This window comes from Fundulus heteroclitus, chromosome 5 (assembly GCF_011125445.2).
Source record: "Fundulus heteroclitus isolate FHET01 chromosome 5, MU-UCD_Fhet_4.1, whole genome shotgun sequence".
Taxonomy (NCBI): domain Eukaryota; kingdom Metazoa; phylum Chordata; class Actinopteri; order Cyprinodontiformes; family Fundulidae; genus Fundulus; species Fundulus heteroclitus.
The window spans coordinates 31,927,702-31,949,254 of record NC_046365.1 but is presented as its reverse complement, the minus strand read 5'-3'; the positions used below and the strand labels follow the sequence as shown (position 1 = coordinate 31,949,254).

Genomic DNA, 21,553 nt, shown 5'->3' with positions numbered 1-21,553 from the left:
AAAGTGCGACTTATAGCCTGAAAAAGACGGTAATCTGTTCTCATGCCGATTGGTTCATATTAGCATTATACAATCGGAGAAAACATCGGAGGAGAATTATCCCTTGAGGCGCCGGGAGATTTTTCACCCTCAAATTTGACATTTTATTGGATTGAAATGTGGGCATTAATAGAAAGGAGCTCCTATAATTAGCCACATGAATAAAAGCAATCAGTCAAGTCGACAAAGCTGCTTTACAGGGCAGTTTCATCCCAGACCCGAAGCTCATGTTGGGTTTTACTGCCGTTCTTTAAAATTTACCGAGAAAGGTGACGGCGTCCGGCGCCCACAAAGCTGAGACGCTTCGTTTAGAGTCGCCCTTTCCCTGCGCTGCGTCGGCCCCTCGGTGCAGTTTTCTGACACGCACTGAGGGAAGAGGGGGAGGGGCGGGGGCCGTGGAGGTTGGGGAGCTGAGCGTGAGAAGGCACCCACAGTCATGAACAGGGGGGGGGAGCAGGAGGAAGAGGAGGAGGAAGAACGAAGAAAGGCCTAGCTTGAGAAGAGAGAGCGAGGAGGCCCGATGTGCCACTGGAGGTGCTGCTAAATTGCCAAACAGCCACTTCCTGTGAGCTATTCAGCGTTTAAACTAAGGGCCTTTGTGCATGTTTGTGTCTCGGTGTGTGCCCACTGGAATTTTAAGGACCCCCCCCTTTTTCACACTAATTGCACACTGACATATTTCAGCAGACGAGGCCGTTTCTATGTCCGTCAGCGCCGCGGTTGTGTGCCGGTGCATTCTCTGCGCGATGCAGCGTGCCGTATGTTTACTTACAGTAAGACGGCCTTCTCTTTGTGGACGCGGGGGCACTCAGTCCCCCCCGGGGTGTGGGTGTGTATGTGTGTGAGAGAAGACGTTTCTTTTTACAGCGTGAAATAGTTCAATCTGGTAAGAGACCGGGGGGGGAGGGAAGGAGGCTGAGAAGACTACGAAGAAGGGGGGGGGGGGGATTGGTCCGGAGGAGGGAGAGCGGTGGATAGTGGCGGGGTTCAGTTGATGGCTAAAGAATACTGTCTTTCTTCTTGGTAGAGAGAGGCTCAGTATATCTGTCTGAAAGGCTTTCATGCGTCCACTCAGCACACAAACGGGGGGGGGGGGGGGTCTCCACAGTGTCCTTCTATCCACGGCTTCCGTCACCATATTACAACATCACACACACTCTTAACACAACAGAGAAGATCTCCAGTTGAGGCTCTTTCTGTTTTTTTTTTTTTTTTTTTTTCTGGCGCTTCCAGTTTCATTACAAACGTTTCTTAGACCCCCTTGAACTTTTCCACACATAGCAAGCAGAGACCTCAATGTGTCTTATTGGGATTACAAAATAAAAAAAATAATCCAATCTTCTACTCAAAGATGCTCAATTGGATTTAGTTCTGAGCTTTGACTAGGCCATTAAAAAAAAAAGAAGATAAAAAAAGCAAAGCTACACATTGAGTGAAAGCAGGAGAACTTCCCAGTGGTTTGCAGCCTGCTACAGGTTTTCTTCGAGCTCCACCCCCATCATCTCCCCCATCAAGCTCCGCCGTCCCCGCTGAAGAAGAAGCAGTCCCGCCACATCCTGTCATCGCCATGCATCATTTAGGGGTGGGAATACTTTTTTTTTTTTCCCCAATGCGATGTATCTCTTCAGCATTTCATCATGAATGAACCCTAAATAGCCGTCTGCCACTCATCTACAAAAGCGTTTGCCATCCGATGACTTCCACATCATCTGGGAATGCTGACTGCGTCCTTTTTGGGGAAAGAAAGTCTCCGGTTTTTCTTTTTTTTTTTTTTTTCCCTCAGAGCGCTGAAATAAGAGCCGTTTCCCCGAGGCTGTTCGAGGCATCGGCGTGCAGCGCGCGTGGCCGGCGTCTCTGCCTCCGCGCGTGTGTTCGTCTGGTCGAATCGCGGACTCAGCTACAGTCAAACAGCTGCAGAACATTACAGCGGGCGTCACGTGACCCCCCCCCCCCAAATAACACATATTCCCAGCTGTGGAGAGCAAAGTTAGTAATTATCATTTTAGATGGTAGGCTGCAGTTTGCGTAGTGGGAGAAATTATCTCATTGCTCTTTGAGAAAGGACAGACAAAAGATTTTTCTTGATGGCTCTTTTTTTTATGTTTGTTTAATTCGTGAATTTGGCTCCTCTTCTGACTTTGCAAAGGAGGTAAAAACAAGCAGAACGCGCCTGAGGTCAGTCGCTGGGGGACAAACGGATAACGCACAGGCTGGCAGAGCAAGGACGGCTCTCAGAAGTGGAAGTGATTGATCCTGTCAGCACACACACACACACACACACACACACACACACACACACACACACACACACACTGAAAGTAGATCACTGTGCCTTGGTGTTTAACGTTTTTTTTAGCCCCTCCCCCGGCCTGCGAGCTGATCTCCGGTAGGGTTGATGCCCGCTCACACGCGGGGGACATCAAAGCGGGCGCGCTCATTTATAGCAAAGCTCACCATGCTTATTAGCAGCTAATTGAGCCTCGCCTAATCTGCTCTGACGGTTCGTCAGCCCGACAGTTAATCTAGACGCCGTGAAACGGACCGAGAGGAGGGCCAGACAGTCGCAGAGAGCGAGCCGGTCCTCGCTGAGGTTGGATCAGAACTGGGTTAAACCCCAAGTGCAGAAATGCAGTTTTTTTTTTCTCTTTTCATTTGAATGAACAAAGAGGTCATTAAAAAGAGATTGTAAAGTGTGACAATTTCTTTCCTTTTTAAAGCTTTATTCACTTTGCTCTTTTTATCATTTGGCCCCGTAGTTGATTTCTAAGACCAGAGAGGCGTAACAATGCGTAGGCGGTGCTTAATATGGCTTTACCAAAGCACAAGTTCTCCAGTACTAATCCTATAGATAATAACAGAGGATCAAACCAGAGCTTGACAATCTGCAGGTCTTATGTTCCCCTCGTCTCCCACCAGGATCCCTTCCTGATCCACCACTGTCATCCTCTTTAACCTGGCAGGGAAGAGCATTCAGGCATCAGTACAACAGCAACATCATTTCAATAATTACATTCAGTCTAAATTCTCTGCTGATGATGATGTGTAAGTTGCAACTCCTTTTTTAATGCAATAAATAACTTTAACTCACAGCCGAAGCCTGAAGAGATACCAGAAAGACGTCAGACAAGGTTCAGACTATCTTTTTTTTTTTTTTTTTTTTTTTAACGTGTCCTGTCTGGCAGCGTAGCAATGAGAATTGCTGTATTAATACCGATGAGAGCTCAAAAGATTTTACTTTCACATGTGGAGTATTACTGCTCTTGCCATAGTGCTCCTCTTGATTGATATATGCAAAAAGGTTTATTAGATTTTATTCTGGGACTATTTCATGTTCAGTGGACACAAAAACGGGAAAGTAGAATAGACAAAAGAAGGGATAAAGATGAGATAAAATGCTAAAATGAAGAAAGGGTAAAAGAGGAGGAGGAGAGGAAAAGGAGAGACCAAGGTAACATCCTCGGTGTCTGCTTCTACACCTGCAAAGAGAGATATAAAAAGAGCAGCAAAACAAACCGATAAAGTTTTACAGGTACAAACAACCAACGCCTTGATACCATCACTGAAAAATACACAGTGTTATTTAATACGAGATGTATAAAGTGACAGTTAAATATAATTATAGGGGTTTCCTGCATAGAAGTGAATCTGTCAGTACCTGGATTGAGAAAAATATTCAATAGTGGTTGTGAGCATCTAAAAAAGGGCAAACGTATTCACACCCATTAAACTTTCATTTTGTGACATAACAAACCACAAACTTCAATAAATTTTACTGGAGTTTTATGTGATAGACCGACACAGTGGTGCATAATTGTTATGCAAACTGATGTCCGGTGTTAAAAAGATCTAAAAGAAAAAAAGGCTGGTGTGCATTTGTAATCACCCACCTTATTGTGGACAAAAATCAAGTCAAGGCGCAAGAAATTTCCTTCAAAGGGCTCCCGAGTCCACCTGTGAGATTAAACTAGAGTTTAAGTCTGGCTGATGAAGGCCTCGGACGTTTGTCAGAGATCATTAGTGATCAAACAGCCTCGTGAATACACAGGAACCCAGCAGGGAGGTCAGGGAGCCAGCTGTGGAAATGCTAAAAGATGGGGAAGGGTAAAGGTTAAAAACACGGCACGTTTTGCACATCTGAAGGAGCGCTACTCTATCCACCATCTGGAGATGGAAACAATCTGGCACAACTGCAAGCGTACCCAGACACGATCGGACCACCCCCAAACCACAGGTGTCAGACTCCAGTCCTGGAGGGCTGATGTCCTGCAACCTCCAGATGTGTCCACCTGAGTTTGACAATTAGGTCATTAGCAGGACTCTGCGGGACTTGACTGCATGCTGAGGAGTTAATTCAGCCATCTAATTCAAGCTTGTTGGAGCAGGGATACGTCTGACAGTTGCAGGACAGGAGTTTGACACCCCCGACCTAAAGTGACAGGCAGCCCTGGGCGTGTAGGAGTGACAGCAAAATGGGGAAGCTAACAACACAGTTCATACCGAGAAAGACTTTCTTTAGGGAAACCGGTTAAGTTCATGAGAAGATGGAAGTAGGGCAGTCCTTACCAGAAATCCTGCTAACTAAGAAAGTAGAGCACATCAGCCCAGTTCTAAAGTCCTTACACTGGCTCCCTGTATCTCAGAGAATAGACTTTAAAATCCTCCTGTTAGCTCCTAAATACATCACAGACTTGTTATCAGTGTATCAACCCTCCAGACCACTAAGGTCTTCTGGCTCCAGCCTACTCTGCATACCTAGAACCAGAACCAAACCAGAACCTATTACCCAAAATAGGATTCACAAATACAGAACAGTGATTTTGTTTCTACATTTTATTCCAACTTGCTTTTATTCTGCTTTAATTTTCCTATGTTTTAATCATGTAAAGCACTTTGCATTGTCTTTGTACTGAAATGTGCTGTACAAATAAATCTGCCCTTGCCTTGGCTTGCCTCCTAAAAGCTTTAAAATACCTTTTTGCTGGACAAGGGGTCAAAACCCGCAGCTGAAGCTACAATAGAAGGGTTTAGACCCGGGAAGCCCAGCTCCAGTCCTGCAGAGCTGCTATCCTGCAACTTTTAGACGCATCCCTTCTCCAACACACCACACTCAAAAGGTTAAATTCCCTCATCAGCATCTAAGGCTACGTTCACACGAGCCTGGCCGGCCAGGCTAACTTAAGCCGTATACTCTGCGTATCAGTCTGGAAAAGAGCTGGTAGAGCCCGATTTCAAAGGCGGGACTAACGGGGTCCGCATCGTCAGGGTAGAACCAATCGGATAACTACGGATGTGACACAAAAAACTCCAAGCGACGCGCTCTGTTTTTTCAATTCGTAGTCCGTGAAACATGTGAAGCCATCGAGCAAACCAGTGAACTCCAGTGAACAATTTTTTTTTTTTTGTTGCTTTTGTCTAAAAAATTAAATAAATAAATCTGAGAATAAATGCATTTTCTTAATCTTTCAAGGCACCAAGCAACAAAAATCTCTGTATGTAGCTTGACTGTTATGGTAGCAGAAAAGCACTGCTGTATTATGGGTAATTCTGCCTCTGAAAGTGACACATCGTAAAGTCAATTCCGATTTTTTTCTTTTTTTTGGATGAAATCGGATTTTTTTAAGGTGGCCATTCATACCACTGTTAAATGCGACCGTCATCATACTGCTGTCTGGACGACTCACATGCCCAGATAACAGAAGGAGACGTCCCACATCAGCGCCCTGTTTACGGAAGCAATCGTGGGGGTACCGCGCGCGAGCTATTTTTAGAAACACAACGTCACGATGACGTCACATCACGTGGTACGCAGTGGGGCAAACTCCGGAAAGCCGCCGTTGTTTTGCTGTAAAAGAGACGTGCGTTAGCCTAGGTTTTACTCGGTAAACGACTGCTTTTTCCAAATCTAAGACCATGGTTTTTAAACATTGTTGCTATGGAACGTGCAACAGCAACTCGAGTTACGCTGATCGGCCGCATATGAAGGATGTTTTCTTCAAGACTGCCAAGGAGAAACGTGTGCGCTTGGCACACCGGGGCGGTCGGCCTACACAACAGTTCAACCCGGAAAAAGTTACCAAATTCAAGAAGCAGGGCAGTCAAACATTTTTACAGTAGCAGGCCACACACTATCCTATCCTACTTATGCTGGTGCCCGAGCCCCGAAGGGGAAAATTCTGAAAAATAGTCTCCTTGATGTATTTTGGAAGCTTACAAGACAGGTGATTATTTAAAGAATAGAGTCAGAGTGCATGTTTTAAATTGAATAAAAAGCAAAAAAAAAAAGTGAATGATCAATTCTTCAAAAACAACCTTTGTTTTTTTTAATTATTATTCTTAAAACATTTTTTCACATGTTATCATCATGTTTTAACAAGGTTTTGAACAAATTAGCATAAAATTTGTTGAATTTGAATTACTAGCACCATATAAAACAGATCAGATTAGGTGAATATATGACAATTTACTAACTTCCGAGCGCGCAGTGAGACACCATGCCGGTCTCGACCTACTCATTCCACGCTCAACACCAGCTGTGCTGTGCGCCCGCTTGGCCGTTTCTCCGCGAGCGTCGTGCGAGAAGAGTTTTTCAGAGTTGAGCTCGGATTGGTTCCTGCACGCTCAACCAGAAGGCACAAATATCGCTCCATTATATAATCGGGGAAATGTAGGCGGCGGCAAGAGCTGCTATAGACGGCGATTTGCCGCCGTTGACCAGCTGCTTTTGACTGCCCTGTAGAAGTGTTCAATAAAGTTTAGTTAAAAAAAAAAAACGTGAATTTTGTTTTTGAAGAAAAAAAAACGCGTATACCGGCCAGCGTCTCTCCTTGATTGTAGTAGAAAGCTGTTGAGCAATGGGAGCCGACCAATCGGATACAATCAATACTATGTAAGGTAAGAAGAAAGCAGCACAGCTATTAATGTGTAGAGGGAGACAGGAGGATGACGTGAAGGACGGATAAATGTGACATGACCGTTCAGACTTCGGACGCTTTGAAAAATATCCGCTACGTATCCGAATTAGTACCACACGTGGAAGTGGCACAGATCGGATGTTTTGGGGGATGACAAGATCGCAATCGGCCAATTCACACTGCCACGAAAAAGATCGGATTTGGCTCGCATTTCCCCCGCAGCGTGAACGTAGCCTGATTCAGTTCTGCAGAGGCCGAGCGACGACCCGTTCATTTGCCCCTGGTTGAACGCCTTTGGTTTACCACATAGCGTTATCCTGCACTGAAATGGACTAGTCAAAGTCCAGACGTAAGCCCAACAGAGAATCTGTGGCAAAACTTGAAAACTGCAGTTCAGAGACGCTCCCAACACCGCGACCGTCCGATCTTTCTGAGCTGGAGCTCTTTAGAAAAGACAGCTGGCCATAAATTGGCTCTAGAAGCGAAGAGCCAGTAGAGGCTTTTCCCCAGATACTCTGGTACAATGTACCCCAGAGACATAGCTCGCTCTATGACAAGATGCACAACATGGCATGACTAGTTAGTAATAATGAACTTAGTTAAGCCCCAGTCTATGCCCATGGGGTTCTTAAATCTGATGATGGGCGTATTTAAGATGGGGTGGAGATGACGTCTGCCGGCACCTGCATGTTAGCGTTGTTCTGTTTCTCGGCCGACCGATACTGCCGTGGAAATTCAGAATAATATGACAGCCTCCCAGACGCTGGAGGAGCAGGAAGCTCTGGGTGGATCTTGGAGAGGGAGACAGATTGCGTTACTCTCCGGGGGTCTTGCAGCGTTGCACTGCTGCCGTTTCTCAGATGCTGCAGGAAGTCTCTGCCTGCTGCAAGCACTCTGGCAGACGGAGATGTCGGCTTCCCTGAAAACCTTCTCCGCGTGTCGTCGCCGCTGTGCGATGGCATCTCCAGATGGGAGAGGAAAACCAACATGTTGGTGTCTTTCCATGCGTTTAAAAAAAAAAAAAAAAAAAGATGTCAGCAGTTCTAGGCAACTTGCTGCATCAGCCCCTCGTCTCCGTCTTTACCCGCTTCCCTGTTTTTAGTCGACACTTTACACGCGTTCTTTCACATCTTCTTTCTCGTCCCCCTTGTCTTCCAATTTTGATTCCGCCTTTTCTCACCCACCACCGCCACCACATCTTCAAAGCTTTTGGTTGAGTGATTCTGTGTGGTTGGTCTTTATGGTGTGCAGCTCCCTAACAGCAGCACTTCCGCCCCCTTTGTGGTGGTGCGACCGATTGATGAGGCACGAACGCAGCTCAATGCACCGCTGCTGCTTATTCTTGGCATTCATCAAACGTCCAGCGACCAGCCGCCGTTCTCCGACCGTTAAACGGAACTGCACTCGTCGCGGGGGCCTATCTGCTTCATGCTCATATCCGCCAACTGGCTTCCTGTATTCTTTATCCACATCCTAAATGGCCCTCTTCCCAGCGATAAAGACCGGTCGGTCCGGAAGGGGTTTTATTTTGTGTATTGGGCCTATCAGGGCGAGATTTAGTGGAAAAGGATAAAAAATAAATGCAGAGTATGCACAATTTTACCCGATGCAAGGAGATCTCCTGCCAGGCGCTCTTGGAAATGTTAAAACGCCACGACATTTGTCATCAAAGGCTACATCACTGAGTGCCATCCTGTTTCTGTCAGCCTGTGACTCCATCTGCAGAAGAAAGCGTACGATGCTGTCATCGGCACCCCAGATACGAGCGCGGCCGTTTCCGGCTCCACGCCCTGTTGGGTCTTCATTCAGGTTTTAGTTTGGGGATGAACACACAGCCTCGAGCTTTTGCAGGTGCTTTGGTAGGTGGAACCGCTGGGATCGCGGTCAGCATGTTCTTTAGATTCTGAACCATGGAGACGTGACCAAAATGTTTTTTACAATTTTATTTTAAAAGGTGAAACTCGTATATCCACGTGTTTATATACAGACCGGTATATTTCATGTGTCCGTTTCTGTTAATTTTGACGATTGTGGCTTGCATCTAAAGAGACCTTAAGTTACAACCAGGGCTGGGTGTCCATCCGTATTTAAAGAATGGATTTAATTCCGATTCATACGTTTTAGAATCAGTTCTTTTCAGTCTGATCGGATCTCAAATTGGATCGCTGGTATTAAAGAATTTTTTTTTTAGCTGTTACCTGAATTACATGACTGGGTAGTTATGCAACATCTTGATACTAGTATTATATTAACGTTGAACAACAAATTAATAATATAATAGTAGTTAATGGTGGCTGTAGTGACAGTAGATTTTAGTTTGTAAATTGATCATTGGTTAGATGAATCAATCTTTAGGAATTACTATGAAAATTGATTCAGAATCCTTTTTAAAAAAAACAGTCCTAATTGCAACAAATGAATGGGGAATTTTTTTTTTGTTTGTAAATTCAACTTATTTTCTGGTCTACACAAGCATATGTGGACGTCTAGCGGACATCGACAACATCCATAAGAGGCCGCTGCCAAAGAAGCTGTCTGTTCAGAGAGCTTTATCCAAGCATAGTCACAGAAAGTTGAGTGGAAGGAAAAATTGTGCACAGGCAACAAGGATTTCTCTCAGGACTTGGCACCTGCTCACACGGCCAAAGGCTACAGCTTCCTAAACTAAAGGGCTGTTTGCAGGTTTAGGTCGGGACGGCATTTGATCTCTTTTATCTCAACATCTAAGGTGGCTGAACTCATCAAATCTGAAGTGGGGAACTTCACGCTGAGCAGTTCTGTTTTAAATACTGGGCTGCAGTATTTAACACTGACCGAAGCTTCTTTAAAACCGTTTGTCACGCACTGACTCTGTGGAAACGAAAGCTCCCTGACTGCTAAACAACGAGGCCTTTCTGCTTTCTGCTCATATCAGCTAACAGGCTTCCTGTAGTCTGCATCCACTTCCCTGTGATAAAGACACGTCTGGAACAGGATTCTCTTGTGTTCTGACTGTAATGGCCTAAAATTGGTGTGTGTGTGGGGGGGGGGGGGGGGGGGTTGCTCAGTTTGTTATTAAATCTAAGCTGCACTGTCGTTTTTTCCTCCCTCTTTCTCCTCTTCAGTCTGTTTTGCTGATCGGTGCCGTGGCGTTGCTGTGCCTGGGCCTGGACCTGATCTTCCTGCTCATCTACTCCTTCTGGCTTTGCTGCCGAAGATGCAAGAAGGACGACTCCTCGCACTCCCACTCGCACTCCCAGCAGCCCAGCGCCGACTGCTGTTGCACCGCCTGGTGCGTCATCATCGCCACGCTCGTCTGCAGGTGAGAGGCCAAACGACCGGAGCTGTTTTCATAACGTAGAACAGATTCCTGGATCAATGTGTGCTTCTGTGCTTTTTTTGTTTCTCTTGTTGTGTCTCTGCTCTGTCTTCTGTAACCCCCAGTCAGTCGAGGCAGATGACCGTTCATACTGAGCCTGGTTCTACTGTAGGATTTCCTCCCTGTTAAAGGGGAGTTTTTCTTTCCACCTTCGCTTCATGCTTGCTCAGTATGAGGGATTGCAGCAAAGCCATGGACAATGCAGATGACTCTCCCTGTAGCTCTACACTCTTTCATAAGGAGTAAATGCTGCTTATCAAGACTTGATGCAATCTACTGGGTTTCCTTAGAAAGGAAACTTTTTTTACCAATCTGTATAATCTGATTGAATTTGACTTTGGAAAGTGCCTTGAGATGACATGTTTCATGAATTGGCGCTATATAAATACAATTTAATTGATAAAATGTAATCCTCACCAAAATTTAGCTAGAAATTATGGAAATGCAGCAATGTGTTTAATAAACTGTTAATTTTTCCTGGCAGTCAGAGTGTATCTTCTGATTGCTGCTATTGTTTAAACCTTCAGCCCACTCGGTGCAGTTGATTGTGTCCTGCAATATTTAATGTGGCTATATAAATAAAATTTAAATAATTTCTCCTAAAGTATCCATTTCAGGAGGTTTAAACCTCCGCTCTGTCGCCATGGCACACGCTGCAGCGCCGGCTGGGTGGTCCTAGGTGTCCAATTCATCTTAATCCTTACCAACGTAGGTTAATCAGCGTGACTTAGCGGCTCGTGCCTTCAGGGCGGGCGGGGCTCCTTTTCTGTGGGGCTTCTGTTTACACGGCTAATTACTGACAGCGGACTTCAGATTAGTCGTCACTCAGGCCCACGTCTATTATTTGTCTAAACACAGCAGGGCCAGTTCTCTGGGTGTATAGTTTGGGAGGCCGACACTTCCATCCAGAAACATACGGGAGACAAAGAGAAGAAAGGAAGCACAAGGCTGTGCCTCCAGGACGGCCAAACTGCACATGTGGAATGCGATCTGGTTTGGAAACAATCAGAATTGTTCTAACGTTGTGCAGCTGACTGAAAAGCTGAGATGTGGGGTGGGGGGTTATCACAGAGGAGGAGTGTTGTATGTGTGAACTGTTTTTGAGTCACAGAAATGGGTCAGTTCTTCCACATGAATGCCAGGATGTAGGTTTTCTCTGTAGAACAATGCTTTGTAATAGAATGAGCAGCTTACAGCTTTGGAAGCTCTGCTGATGGTACTTTGTGTCATTAACCCTGTCCGTGCAGCTCGGACGCCACTAGGAGCGATCTTTGACTGTTCCTCTCCTTCGCCGGGCGCACACTGTACGATTTATTTTTTTTTGTTGCCCTTTTTGGCCGATTCTTCAGTCGTGCGAGAATTATTTGGATCAGGTTTCCTGTAGTATGCGGTGGGGGGGTAACGAGGGGCGATTCGCCTCTCACGACCACCTCCCGATCAGGAATCGTACGGTCGGATGAAAATCAAACATGTCTAAAATTCAGTCGGCCCTCGTAAGCGATCGTGAGCGCCTCCTGCTGTTGAAGCAGAGCTACGAGCCGATTTCCCCCAACCTCGCGCACTGAGCACGTGCAAACAAGGGAATTCTTCTTCTCAGACGAAAACAACTCGTAGGATTGCCAAGGCAGCTCGTTTCGTTCTAGTGAGCCTCATATTTAACAGTGAGCATCGACACTTCCATCTTTTTCTTCTTCTACTGTTGACATTGGGCTTCGGGATAGACAAGTCCCAGGAGCGCCATCCCTCTACAGGGCTGAGTCCGACGTACAGTGTGAGCAGTCATGTCGCGTCAGAGCGTTGGGCCGTACCCTGTAAGAACAAAGAGCAGTGAACCTTTAAACCCTGCGGTTCTATCTAAGTACAACGATTGAAAACATTGTACAGTGTACGCCCGGCTTTGCGTAGGGCGTACACTGGGAAGGTAGGGGAAACTCCCTAAATTGGGTGTAAAGATCATCCCTTGCTATTAATTGTTAAAACGTGCTGCCATAAGCAAGGCAGAAAGGAAGGGCCTGTGACATGAGGCTGAGATTACAGAGGTTACCAACTGAGAATTTTTTAGATCACATCTAATACATGTGATCTGAAAACGTTTAAATACTCCCCGAAATGATGTCTTATGAATTACAATCATATAATATGATTATAATTCATAAGCCCTGGAGACATGATTCCGGTTCACTTTGTCTCTTTGCTTCTCCAGGAAGTCATTTTCTCTCCTGCTGTAAACAAACCAGACCAGGGATCCTTTCTGAGAGACTCGGGCGGGCCAGAGTTCACTTGTTTGGCTCACATTAGCTTACTTAGTCTGATCTGTGCAAAAAACATGTTTCCACATGTTAACGCGTTTAACAGGTAATTATTATGGAGACCTGGTGGACCCCCGACATGTCACTCATTCCTGCGGTGCCCTATCAGGGAGCTTTGGATTATTGTTTCACCTCCTTTGCTCTTCCTCTCACTGCGAGGAGTGGGTCCGTGTCCAGGCCGAAGGAAACGGGTCTCTGTGTCATGTCATAGTTATACTCCACTGAAACTGTTTATTTTTTTAGAAACTTTGCTTTTTTTCCATGGAAAACACTAAAGTAGGAATTAAATGTTTTGGTTTCATTTCTCTTCAAGGCGTTCATTTTTAATAATTATACTCAAATGTATTTAAATCACTTGATCCACTACTGAGAAATATCAGGTTTACTGAAAGCAGGCATGGGTACGTGTCTAAATGTAAAACATTCATTTCCACCATTTGTTGTGAAACCCAAATCAAGGCGCTGTAATTGGGGGGAAGTCTGTTAAATTCTGGACTTTGACCCGAGCAGCAGAGCGGGCGCTGACCTCCGTGTCGGCCAGGAATCTCTTCCTCTTCCAGCTGCCATCGTCTGATTTCTACTTCTAAGCTTTGCACTTCTCCTCCCCAACCACTTCGCCATCGCTTTCAGCCTTTATTTATTATTTCTCTCGGTTTCGGCCCTCTCCATGGCCTAGAAAGGTTGCCATGGAGACAGCAGCAGATTTGATGCGGAGACGAGAAATGAATTATACAATCGCGGGGCGCTTTCAGTGTGTGACGGCGGGGGAGAGGGTTTTTTTTTTTTTTTTTTTTTGTAGATTTTCAATACTTCGTGATTTGTTATAATATTCTAACTGAGCGTTTGATATGGATCAGAACATTCGGGCCCGCTTTTCGTCGCTTATCCTCCCGTGTGCTGAAGAGCGTGCGTGCGCTTCTTTGTCCACCATTGAACGTGACATCATATCCTATTTTTGGCTGCGGGCCGACAACACGTGGACTTCCTTCATTTGTGTCGGACCCAAACGGGCCGGGCTACGTGAAAACAGAACCGGCACATCTGATTATTAAAAATGTCCGCTAGAATAAAAACAACAGAAAGAAATGTTTTCTGTTTAAAAAAAAACAACACATTTAAACAAATAATTGCTGCAGTAATTTCATTGGTGTATTTATTACATTTGTTTTAGAGACATAAATGATAATTACTTTACTTTTTAGAGTTTATTTAAATTAAATAGGAGAAATCTGTATGTTTTGATGCATGGATGGGGATATTATTGTAATCCCTTGATTTTTCTGTGGGATTGTAAACTCCTGCTTCTATTAAAGGACATTTTGCCCTCATGTGTTGTTATTGTTGTTAAAAACAATTTAATTGACGTTGTTGAAAATCCCAATCAGCAGCTCAGACCTCCAGGAAAATGGATTCTTGGCTGGAAAGCCTGATCGGTGCATCTCTGGCTGCTGATGATATTCTGAGCAGCTATTCAGCCGTCTGCTCTGTTATGTCGTGTCTCTGTTTGCTGCATTGTGTTTGTGCGCTCTGTTTGTTTGCTGCTAATTCAGCACGCTTTTAGGACTCAGATGACTCAGTCTGTTTTGGACGTAGAAGTCATTATACGGAGTTTTTTTATTCCTGCCGCTCGTCCAGCTCGTCCGTCGGGGTCCATCTCGGCACGCTTTGACGCCGCGGCGCACTTTCAGCTCATCTCAGCTTAAACGGACTGACGCAGAGAATAAAACGGAGCTCTGCGTTTCCAGCATCGTTCAGAACCCACTTGCTCTTGGTTCCTTTGACGCACGTGTGTTGTTGTTTTTTTTTCTCTGCAGGTTGTTTCACGTAGATGTTTAGATTTAAACCGCAAATCGATCGTTTTTCCAACAATTTAAAGCTGCAGCCTGAATCTCAAAGACGGCACCAGCAGCCTTTAAACCCGGCAGACGAAAAACCTGAACTGAGAGGAAGGAGAAGGACGGAAAACTGGTTGGAAACAGGAAACGAATTACCAAGCAGAAGCGGCAGATGATGGTTAATGGCTCTTGAGTTCATCGGCACACGGAGCAAAAGCCTCTTGCAGACGCAGACACCCGACGATATATGTACATCGTAAAGACAGACGTATGACGGAGCTATTAAATATCTAATGAGCCTGAATGAATTGGCCACAAATTTATCTCTTCATATCCGTCTGCCGCTCGCCTGCAGACGTGTACAGTAGAGTCGTGTGAACATAAAGCAAACAAAAGAAGGGCAGAGTGGGGGCTATTAAGGGGGGGGGGGGGTTATAAAAGCATAACGAGGTTAGAGGAGGGTGAGTCGGGGAGGGATGGATTAGATGCAGCAAAAAATAAAAAAAACAGCAAACTGGGTCTGCGTTGTTGGTGATGTGTAGGGAGAAGGCTGTAAGTGAAGAACCCCAAATATTGTTGCATGTGTTGTTTAAATGTGGGCTGAGGCCACATTATCCGTGGTCTGGTGACCCAATTATTGTGCGGGGGGGCGGGGGGGGGGATCATCCCTGGTAGTGCTGCGAATGCCTGAGGCTTTAGGGTGAAATCTGAAAACTCAGTGCTGCTTTCTGGTGGTTAACGGATGAACTGCCCTGCAGAGCATGACCTCATAAGTTAACATAGAACTTTATTGATCTCACAATGGAGAGATTTACTTATAAGATAAGCAACAGAAGGTGCACAAAGGAGGAAAAGGAGCATGAGGTATATACAGTACATCCAGATATATACAGTGGATGGAAAGAAAAATAAAATATCACATAGTTATTGCACAAGTTGTTCCAGTGTACAGGATTATTGCACAGTGTATTAAATAGTTATTGCACAGTTATTACAGTGTTATTACGCCAGGTTAAAGTGCAGTGGTATTGTAAAGTCTGATGGCAGCAGGGTCATGCTCTACAGTACATGAGTTATAAACAAGTGTTTTTTTTTTTTTTAGTTTGTGTGTCTGTGTGAGTAGATTTGTGTAAAACTAAGATTTTGTCTGCTCCCGTTTTCGTCCAGTGCTGGAATCGCCGTCGGATTCTACGGAAACGGGGAGTCGAGCGACGGAGCTAGCCGCCTGGCGTACTCCCTTCGTCACGCCAACCGCACCGTGTCCGGCGTGGAGAAGCTGGTGAGCCTCCTCCCGAGAGAGAACGACACGTTTTCCCCCTAAAAAAACCGGAACAGAACCTGACTTGGTTGAACGTTGTTCCGGTTTGTTTGCAGGTGTCAGACAACGCCCTGGCCTTAAACCAGACCGTGGAGGAGAACCTGGCCCAGTTGGAGACGGCCTTCCAGGACCAGACGGACTACGTGGCCATCGTCCAAAAGCTGCAGGGGCAGCTAGACGAGCTGGTGAGGCTGATGGTCGACGTGCCGTTCTGGTCCAACACCGATGTCTCCCTGGAGGACTTGGCCCAAAAAACAGAAGCCTTTGACTTTTACAGGTCAGTGTGGCCGCAGGTTTGTTTCACCTGAGCAGAGTTCAGCTCCAGTGATTAATGCACACGATGGCATTGGTTCACAATCATGAATCCACTTAATTTACTTAATAAAACATGCACTAACCAGGCTAAACATTATGACCCCCTCGCTGAAGCCGGGTTCAGACTAAATCTTCGGTCTGATTGTGAGCTTAAATCAGTGATGTGTGGTCGTTGAGTGGGAAAGCTGCGCTTGGGATCACTTTAGTTCTTCAGCAACCAAAGGCAGACTATGATAAATATCAAGCGGGGTCAGAAACCTTCTATAAAAAACAGGCAGGGTGACCGCTGCTGTGTCTTTTATGTTTTCTGCCCTCTTTTTACCCAGGAGTGCTTCAGCAGCTGTCTCCGCTCCCTGTCTTCAGCACCGTTTCTCATAATAAGCACGTTAACATCCTTTCTCGTTGGACTGATGCCGCTGTCGTACCTTTTGACACGACGCGTCATCGCGCGGCGTGACAGGAGATTATATCACGTCGATTCATACTGCGTGGCTTGCTCAGGTCCGTTAGAAGCTCTGAAATGTGTCCCGGCCTTCTTACTGTGTCGGTTTACTTTCTTCTGCCGGAGCGGCCCTGATCCGTTAAGGCATGCTGGGATACGGGGTACGGAGATGTCAGCAGCACATCCTTTATGTTCCTGTTGTCCAGCATGCAACACAGCTGCTTGGTCGGATCCAGGAGGCGAAGTCAACATCTCAAACTAGTCATTGTGCACCTTAGGGCGTTTCTGAATTCTTTTTGCTCTGTGGGCAGGGAAGATTATTCAATAAACCGCGGGGAATATGGTTCTCATGACATGTTGTACATGGTCTGCATGCTTAGGTGGGGGGTAGGTATGAAAATAACATCCACGGTGATGGAGGCACCCAAGAATACCCACCAGACCGTCAACGGGATGCAAAAGAAGACGATGTACAGGGCTCAGCATGGGCAACCTGACTGGAAACACTGTGACTCACTGTGTATTCTGACACCTTTCTAAAAGAACCAGCGTTGTCCTCCTCAGCAATTGAGCTACACTAGATCGTCTATCCAGCTTCGGCCACACGGCCCAACCCTTAAGATGGTGATCGTCAAACTCATTCAAATCCTTACGTTTGCACATTTTTCCTGCCTGATGTATCCCACCCTCTAAGTCAGTGGTTCTCAACCGGTGGGGCGCGCCCCCCCGGGGGGGCGCCGACACTCTCCCGGGGGGGCGCGAGTAGGCTACAGGATGGGAGTGGAAAAAAACTGGAAAAAAAAAATTTGCACTTTTTTTTTTATCACTAAACTACTTTCATAAAAAGTTAAAGTTTTGTATATACATAACTCCTGAATACAAATTAAAATGTGTTTGGACTGATTTAAAAAAAAAAGTTTTGAACAAATTTGATTGTTTTGTCGATAGTGAGCGCAAATGCAGGTGATAAGCGGTTTTCATCCGGGTTTTTCGCGCATGCGCGCCGGACTGGAAGGAAGCTAACGAGTTCTCGGCATATTTTTCTTCTTTAGATAACGTTTCACAAGATCGTTTTAAGAGTAAGTTGATGGTTGATGGTATCATATTGCCAGATTTATACAGCAAAAGCCTGAAGGGACGGAGGGAGTCTGTGAAATGCTGGCCAAGGCTTGTACGGCGACATAGCTAGTAGCTTAGCTGCCTTATAAACACGGCAGGCAATACACATGAGAGAGCATGGAACCATGAACCCACTGGACGGCTAAGAATTATTTTATATCGGGACATAGACACCAGCAACCCCCGCGACCCCATGAGGGATTAAGCGTGTCAGAAAATGGATGGATGGACGTTCAGACATGTTTGTTTAACATCAGAAAGCGGACACACAGCAGACACACAGCGCTTCAGCAAAGAGAACGAGCCGCCCGGTAGGTTTAAACAAACATTGTTCACTTAGGATTATTTCGGTGTTTTTGTCCTATTAATCCTTTTCACAGACTCATGCCAGAGGGTTTGCATACATTGTACATGTATGTATATTAAAAAAAATCGCCGTAGTTAGCAGCTGTAGTGCAGACCGCGGTGAAGTTAGCTTGACATTGGACATTCAACCTCCGCGGAGTCAGCGGGATCTAGCTCACGGTTGATCCGGTTGAAGGACTCCGATTTCGGCTAGCGTGTCTCAGCTGCTCCCTTCTCCCATACGCGGTGGGACCGTCAATAAATCTGATTTGATTTTTGTTTCTCAAGACGCTCTGCTGACTCCGCGGAGCTTGAATGTCCATGTCAAGCCAACTTCACCGCGGTCTAGTGCAGGCCAGAAAGTAGCGCTACATACTTGGCCGAATGATTAAAAGGTCCGAAAGAAATGGGATACATTCGTAAAAGAAACGCAAAAGGACTGGATTGCCAGCAGTGACAAAAGTGTTTTATACAATTCACACTTCCCAAGCGAGGATTGTGAGGGGTACTTACAATGGAGCATGGGCTCTATGGGGCAGCGTTAGATATAGTCTCCTCAGGTTCACCTTGTTCAAACTCCGTTTCTTCGTATATATATATTCCTTATCTGAGTCGCCGATGCTTGAGGGGGAGTTTGAAGATGTATCAGACATTTTTTTTATTTATTTTTTTGTACGTAGAGTAAGAGTTATTAATAAAATTGAACAAATCGGTAGCAAAAGACGTAGTATTTGCAGGCTGATGCACGGTACTAGTTCTGTTTGTGACGTCGCATTCCGGAACAACCCGAATGCAGAACGTTCGTGCTCTTTCGCTTATACAGCAAGTTTTATCAAAATTACTTCCAAACGGCGCACATAATTCACATATAATATACATTTCTTTACTCTGGTGACTATTTGAATGCATCTGGCAAAAAATACGTTCAGTCCAAGAGTTAGACTAGTAATGATAATAGGCCAACTGATGATAATAATAATAATAATAATAATAATAATAATAATAATAATAATAACAACAACAATAAAGCATGTAACCTCATAATTATATAGCAATAGCCTTGTAATAATGATAGGCATATACTACTCATAATAATAATAATAATAATAATAATAATAATGCCTGCAAGCTCACATTAGAAGTCTGGTGCTACTGCCAATTATAGCAATAGCCTAGTAATGATGATAGGCCTACTGATGATGATGATGATGATGATAATAATAATAATAACAAAACAAAAAAAGCATGTAACCTCACAATTATATAGCAATAGCCTAGTAATGGTGATAGGCCTACTGATGATAATAATAATAATAATAATAATAATAATAATAATAATAACAAAAAAAAGCATGTAACCTCACAATTATATAGCAATAGCCTAGTAATGGTGATAGGCCTATACTACTCATAATAATAATAATAATAATAATAATAATAATAATAATAATAATAATAATGCCTGCAAGCTCACATTAGAAGTCTGGTGCTATGCAAGGTAGAGTGGGGCGCGGTGGGGCGGGGGGATGGGGGATCTGGGCGGGGGGCACTGGGGCCCCAACTGCAACGAACCAGCTTTGGGGGGGCCCAGCTTGCAAAAGGTTGAGAACCCCTGCTCTAAGTAGACACGGTGAAGTGATAATCAGGGTTCTCCCTGTCACCTGTTCATGGTCATAATGTTTTGCCTGATTAGTGTAAGCAAGAATTTCTCTATATTTTAAGAGTATGTTTTTCTTTAATTGCTCAAACACTGTTCAGGCTTTTGTATTTTCCCAGTTTCAGGTCTTGAAATCTGTTTTTTGAGGCATAATAATAATTATGTGTCTGTTTTCTGGCAGGTGGCTGGGCTACCTCGGTCTGCTGCTGTTTGATGTTCTCATTTGTCTGCTGGTGCTCTTTGGTCTCATTCGCAACTCTCGGGGCACTCTGATTGGGTACGTGCTGTTGCGTCACCCCCCCCCCCCACAAACCCCTCCTGTCTTCTGAAAACGTTATCTTCTAAAACGGTCAGTGAGTTTATGTCCTGCTTTTAAGAGATTTTTCTTTTTTTCCTCCCCTCATCCTCCAGGGTGTGCTTCCTTGGGGTCTTGACTCTGATAATCAGCTGGGCTTCTCTGGGCATCGAGCTGGCGGTCGCTGCTGTAAGTTACCCATAGCAACACGGCCGGGCTCCGCAGTGACGTAATCGCTGCCCGCTGCCGGAGCGAGCGTGTTCCCTCTAGCCCGCCTTCTGACGCGTGTCCTCCCCTTCTTACAGTCAGCCAGCGACTTCTGCGTCTCTCCAGACACCTACATCACCAGCGTGACCAAAGAAAACGCCGTCATTGATCAAGGTACGCGGACGGGAACATTGTGGGCCGGTTTACGGCGGGCCGTTCGCAAACGACGAAGCAAACGCGCGTCAGGTCGACTCCTATTTTTAGAAAGCGGGTGCCGCGCACGCGTTTGTGTGCGGCTGAGCACATCCAGAGGGATCGCGTTTGATTGACACCCGGGTATCTAGAAGCTCTTGCTGTGCATCAGCAACCCTGTCTCCCTCCCGCTCGTCTCCGAGGCATTACAGCAAGAATCCCGAGCCGATCTGAGCTGATTTCTTTGCCCTTTTTCCATCTTTCTTTTTGTCAGGCTTTCTCCTCTGTTTGGTTCACTTCCCCTTTTCCACACAGCTAATGAGTGCCGTTGTCTGTTGAGGTGTTTCTGCACACATGCTGGCCAAATAAAACACACATATAGATGCGCCTTCAACCAACTGCTGGGTAAAACCAGAAAACATGCCTCAGCAGAGAGATCAAAGACAGATAAAATCCAATTGAATGCACAGTTGACCTTTTTTTTTTCTTTTGTTATTAAAGTGCATATTTCACATGTATGTCATAGTATTGTACTGATCTGGATCTATGGGTGCCTTGCTAGATATCCTGCAGTATTACCTGAGGTGCAGCTCTGGGAAAGTCAACCCTTTCCAGCAGGTAAAAATGTCTTAATGTTGCAGATATTTCTAACAGTCTTGAAGTGATATAGATTTTTCTCTATTTTCTAATTTTCTTTCTACTTTAAACTCCCTTCGCTGTTGGTCTTGCAGAGGCTGTCAGGGAGTCACAAAGCTTTGGTGGAGATGCAGGATGACGTGGCCGAACTGCTGAGATCTGCGACACGGGATTATGCCACTGCCAAGGTGCGTGTGCTTACAGTGCAGTGATCTGTGGGCCTCTGACCCACATATTTACAGTAGGCCTGGGCGATGGGTTAAAAATAAAATCTCAGATTTTTATTAAGCCAAATCCGATTAATAGTTTTTTGTTTGTTGTTTTCCTCCTCTCTGTTTCACAAAGAAGATATTAAAGAAATAATTTGAAATACTTGCTTTTATGTCAAGCGTTTCGTCTGGGAGTTGACCTGAATTCAAAGTGCTACTAAATACAAGCTGTGAAACATGTTGGTAAAACAAGATGGCGACCCTGCCGTTGTAAACAATGAAAATATAGCAAAATGTTTGCTGCTAATGAGTGGTTTTACACAATGAGCTGAGAACAGGCTTCACTTTACTTGTGTAACTTCAAAC

At 45.1% G+C, this 21,553-nt stretch overlaps 1 protein-coding gene across 1 annotated transcript in view; it reads left to right on the top strand.

The window, feature by feature from the left end:
- LOC105939187 (protein tweety homolog 3) overlaps nucleotides 1-21,553 on the top strand; it is a 43,545-nt gene that overhangs the window by 7,977 nt on the left and 14,015 nt on the right. The window contains exons 3-10 of the mRNA XM_012881260.3: nucleotides 10,055-10,251; nucleotides 15,620-15,731; nucleotides 15,827-16,047; nucleotides 19,830-19,925; nucleotides 20,060-20,132; nucleotides 20,249-20,324; nucleotides 20,905-20,960; nucleotides 21,074-21,166. Of these exons, the coding sequence (XP_012736714.1) occupies nucleotides 10,055-10,251; nucleotides 15,620-15,731; nucleotides 15,827-16,047; nucleotides 19,830-19,925; nucleotides 20,060-20,132; nucleotides 20,249-20,324; nucleotides 20,905-20,960; nucleotides 21,074-21,166 (924 nt within the window). The remainder of the gene's footprint in view (nucleotides 1-10,054; nucleotides 10,252-15,619; nucleotides 15,732-15,826; nucleotides 16,048-19,829; nucleotides 19,926-20,059; nucleotides 20,133-20,248; nucleotides 20,325-20,904; nucleotides 20,961-21,073; nucleotides 21,167-21,553) is intronic.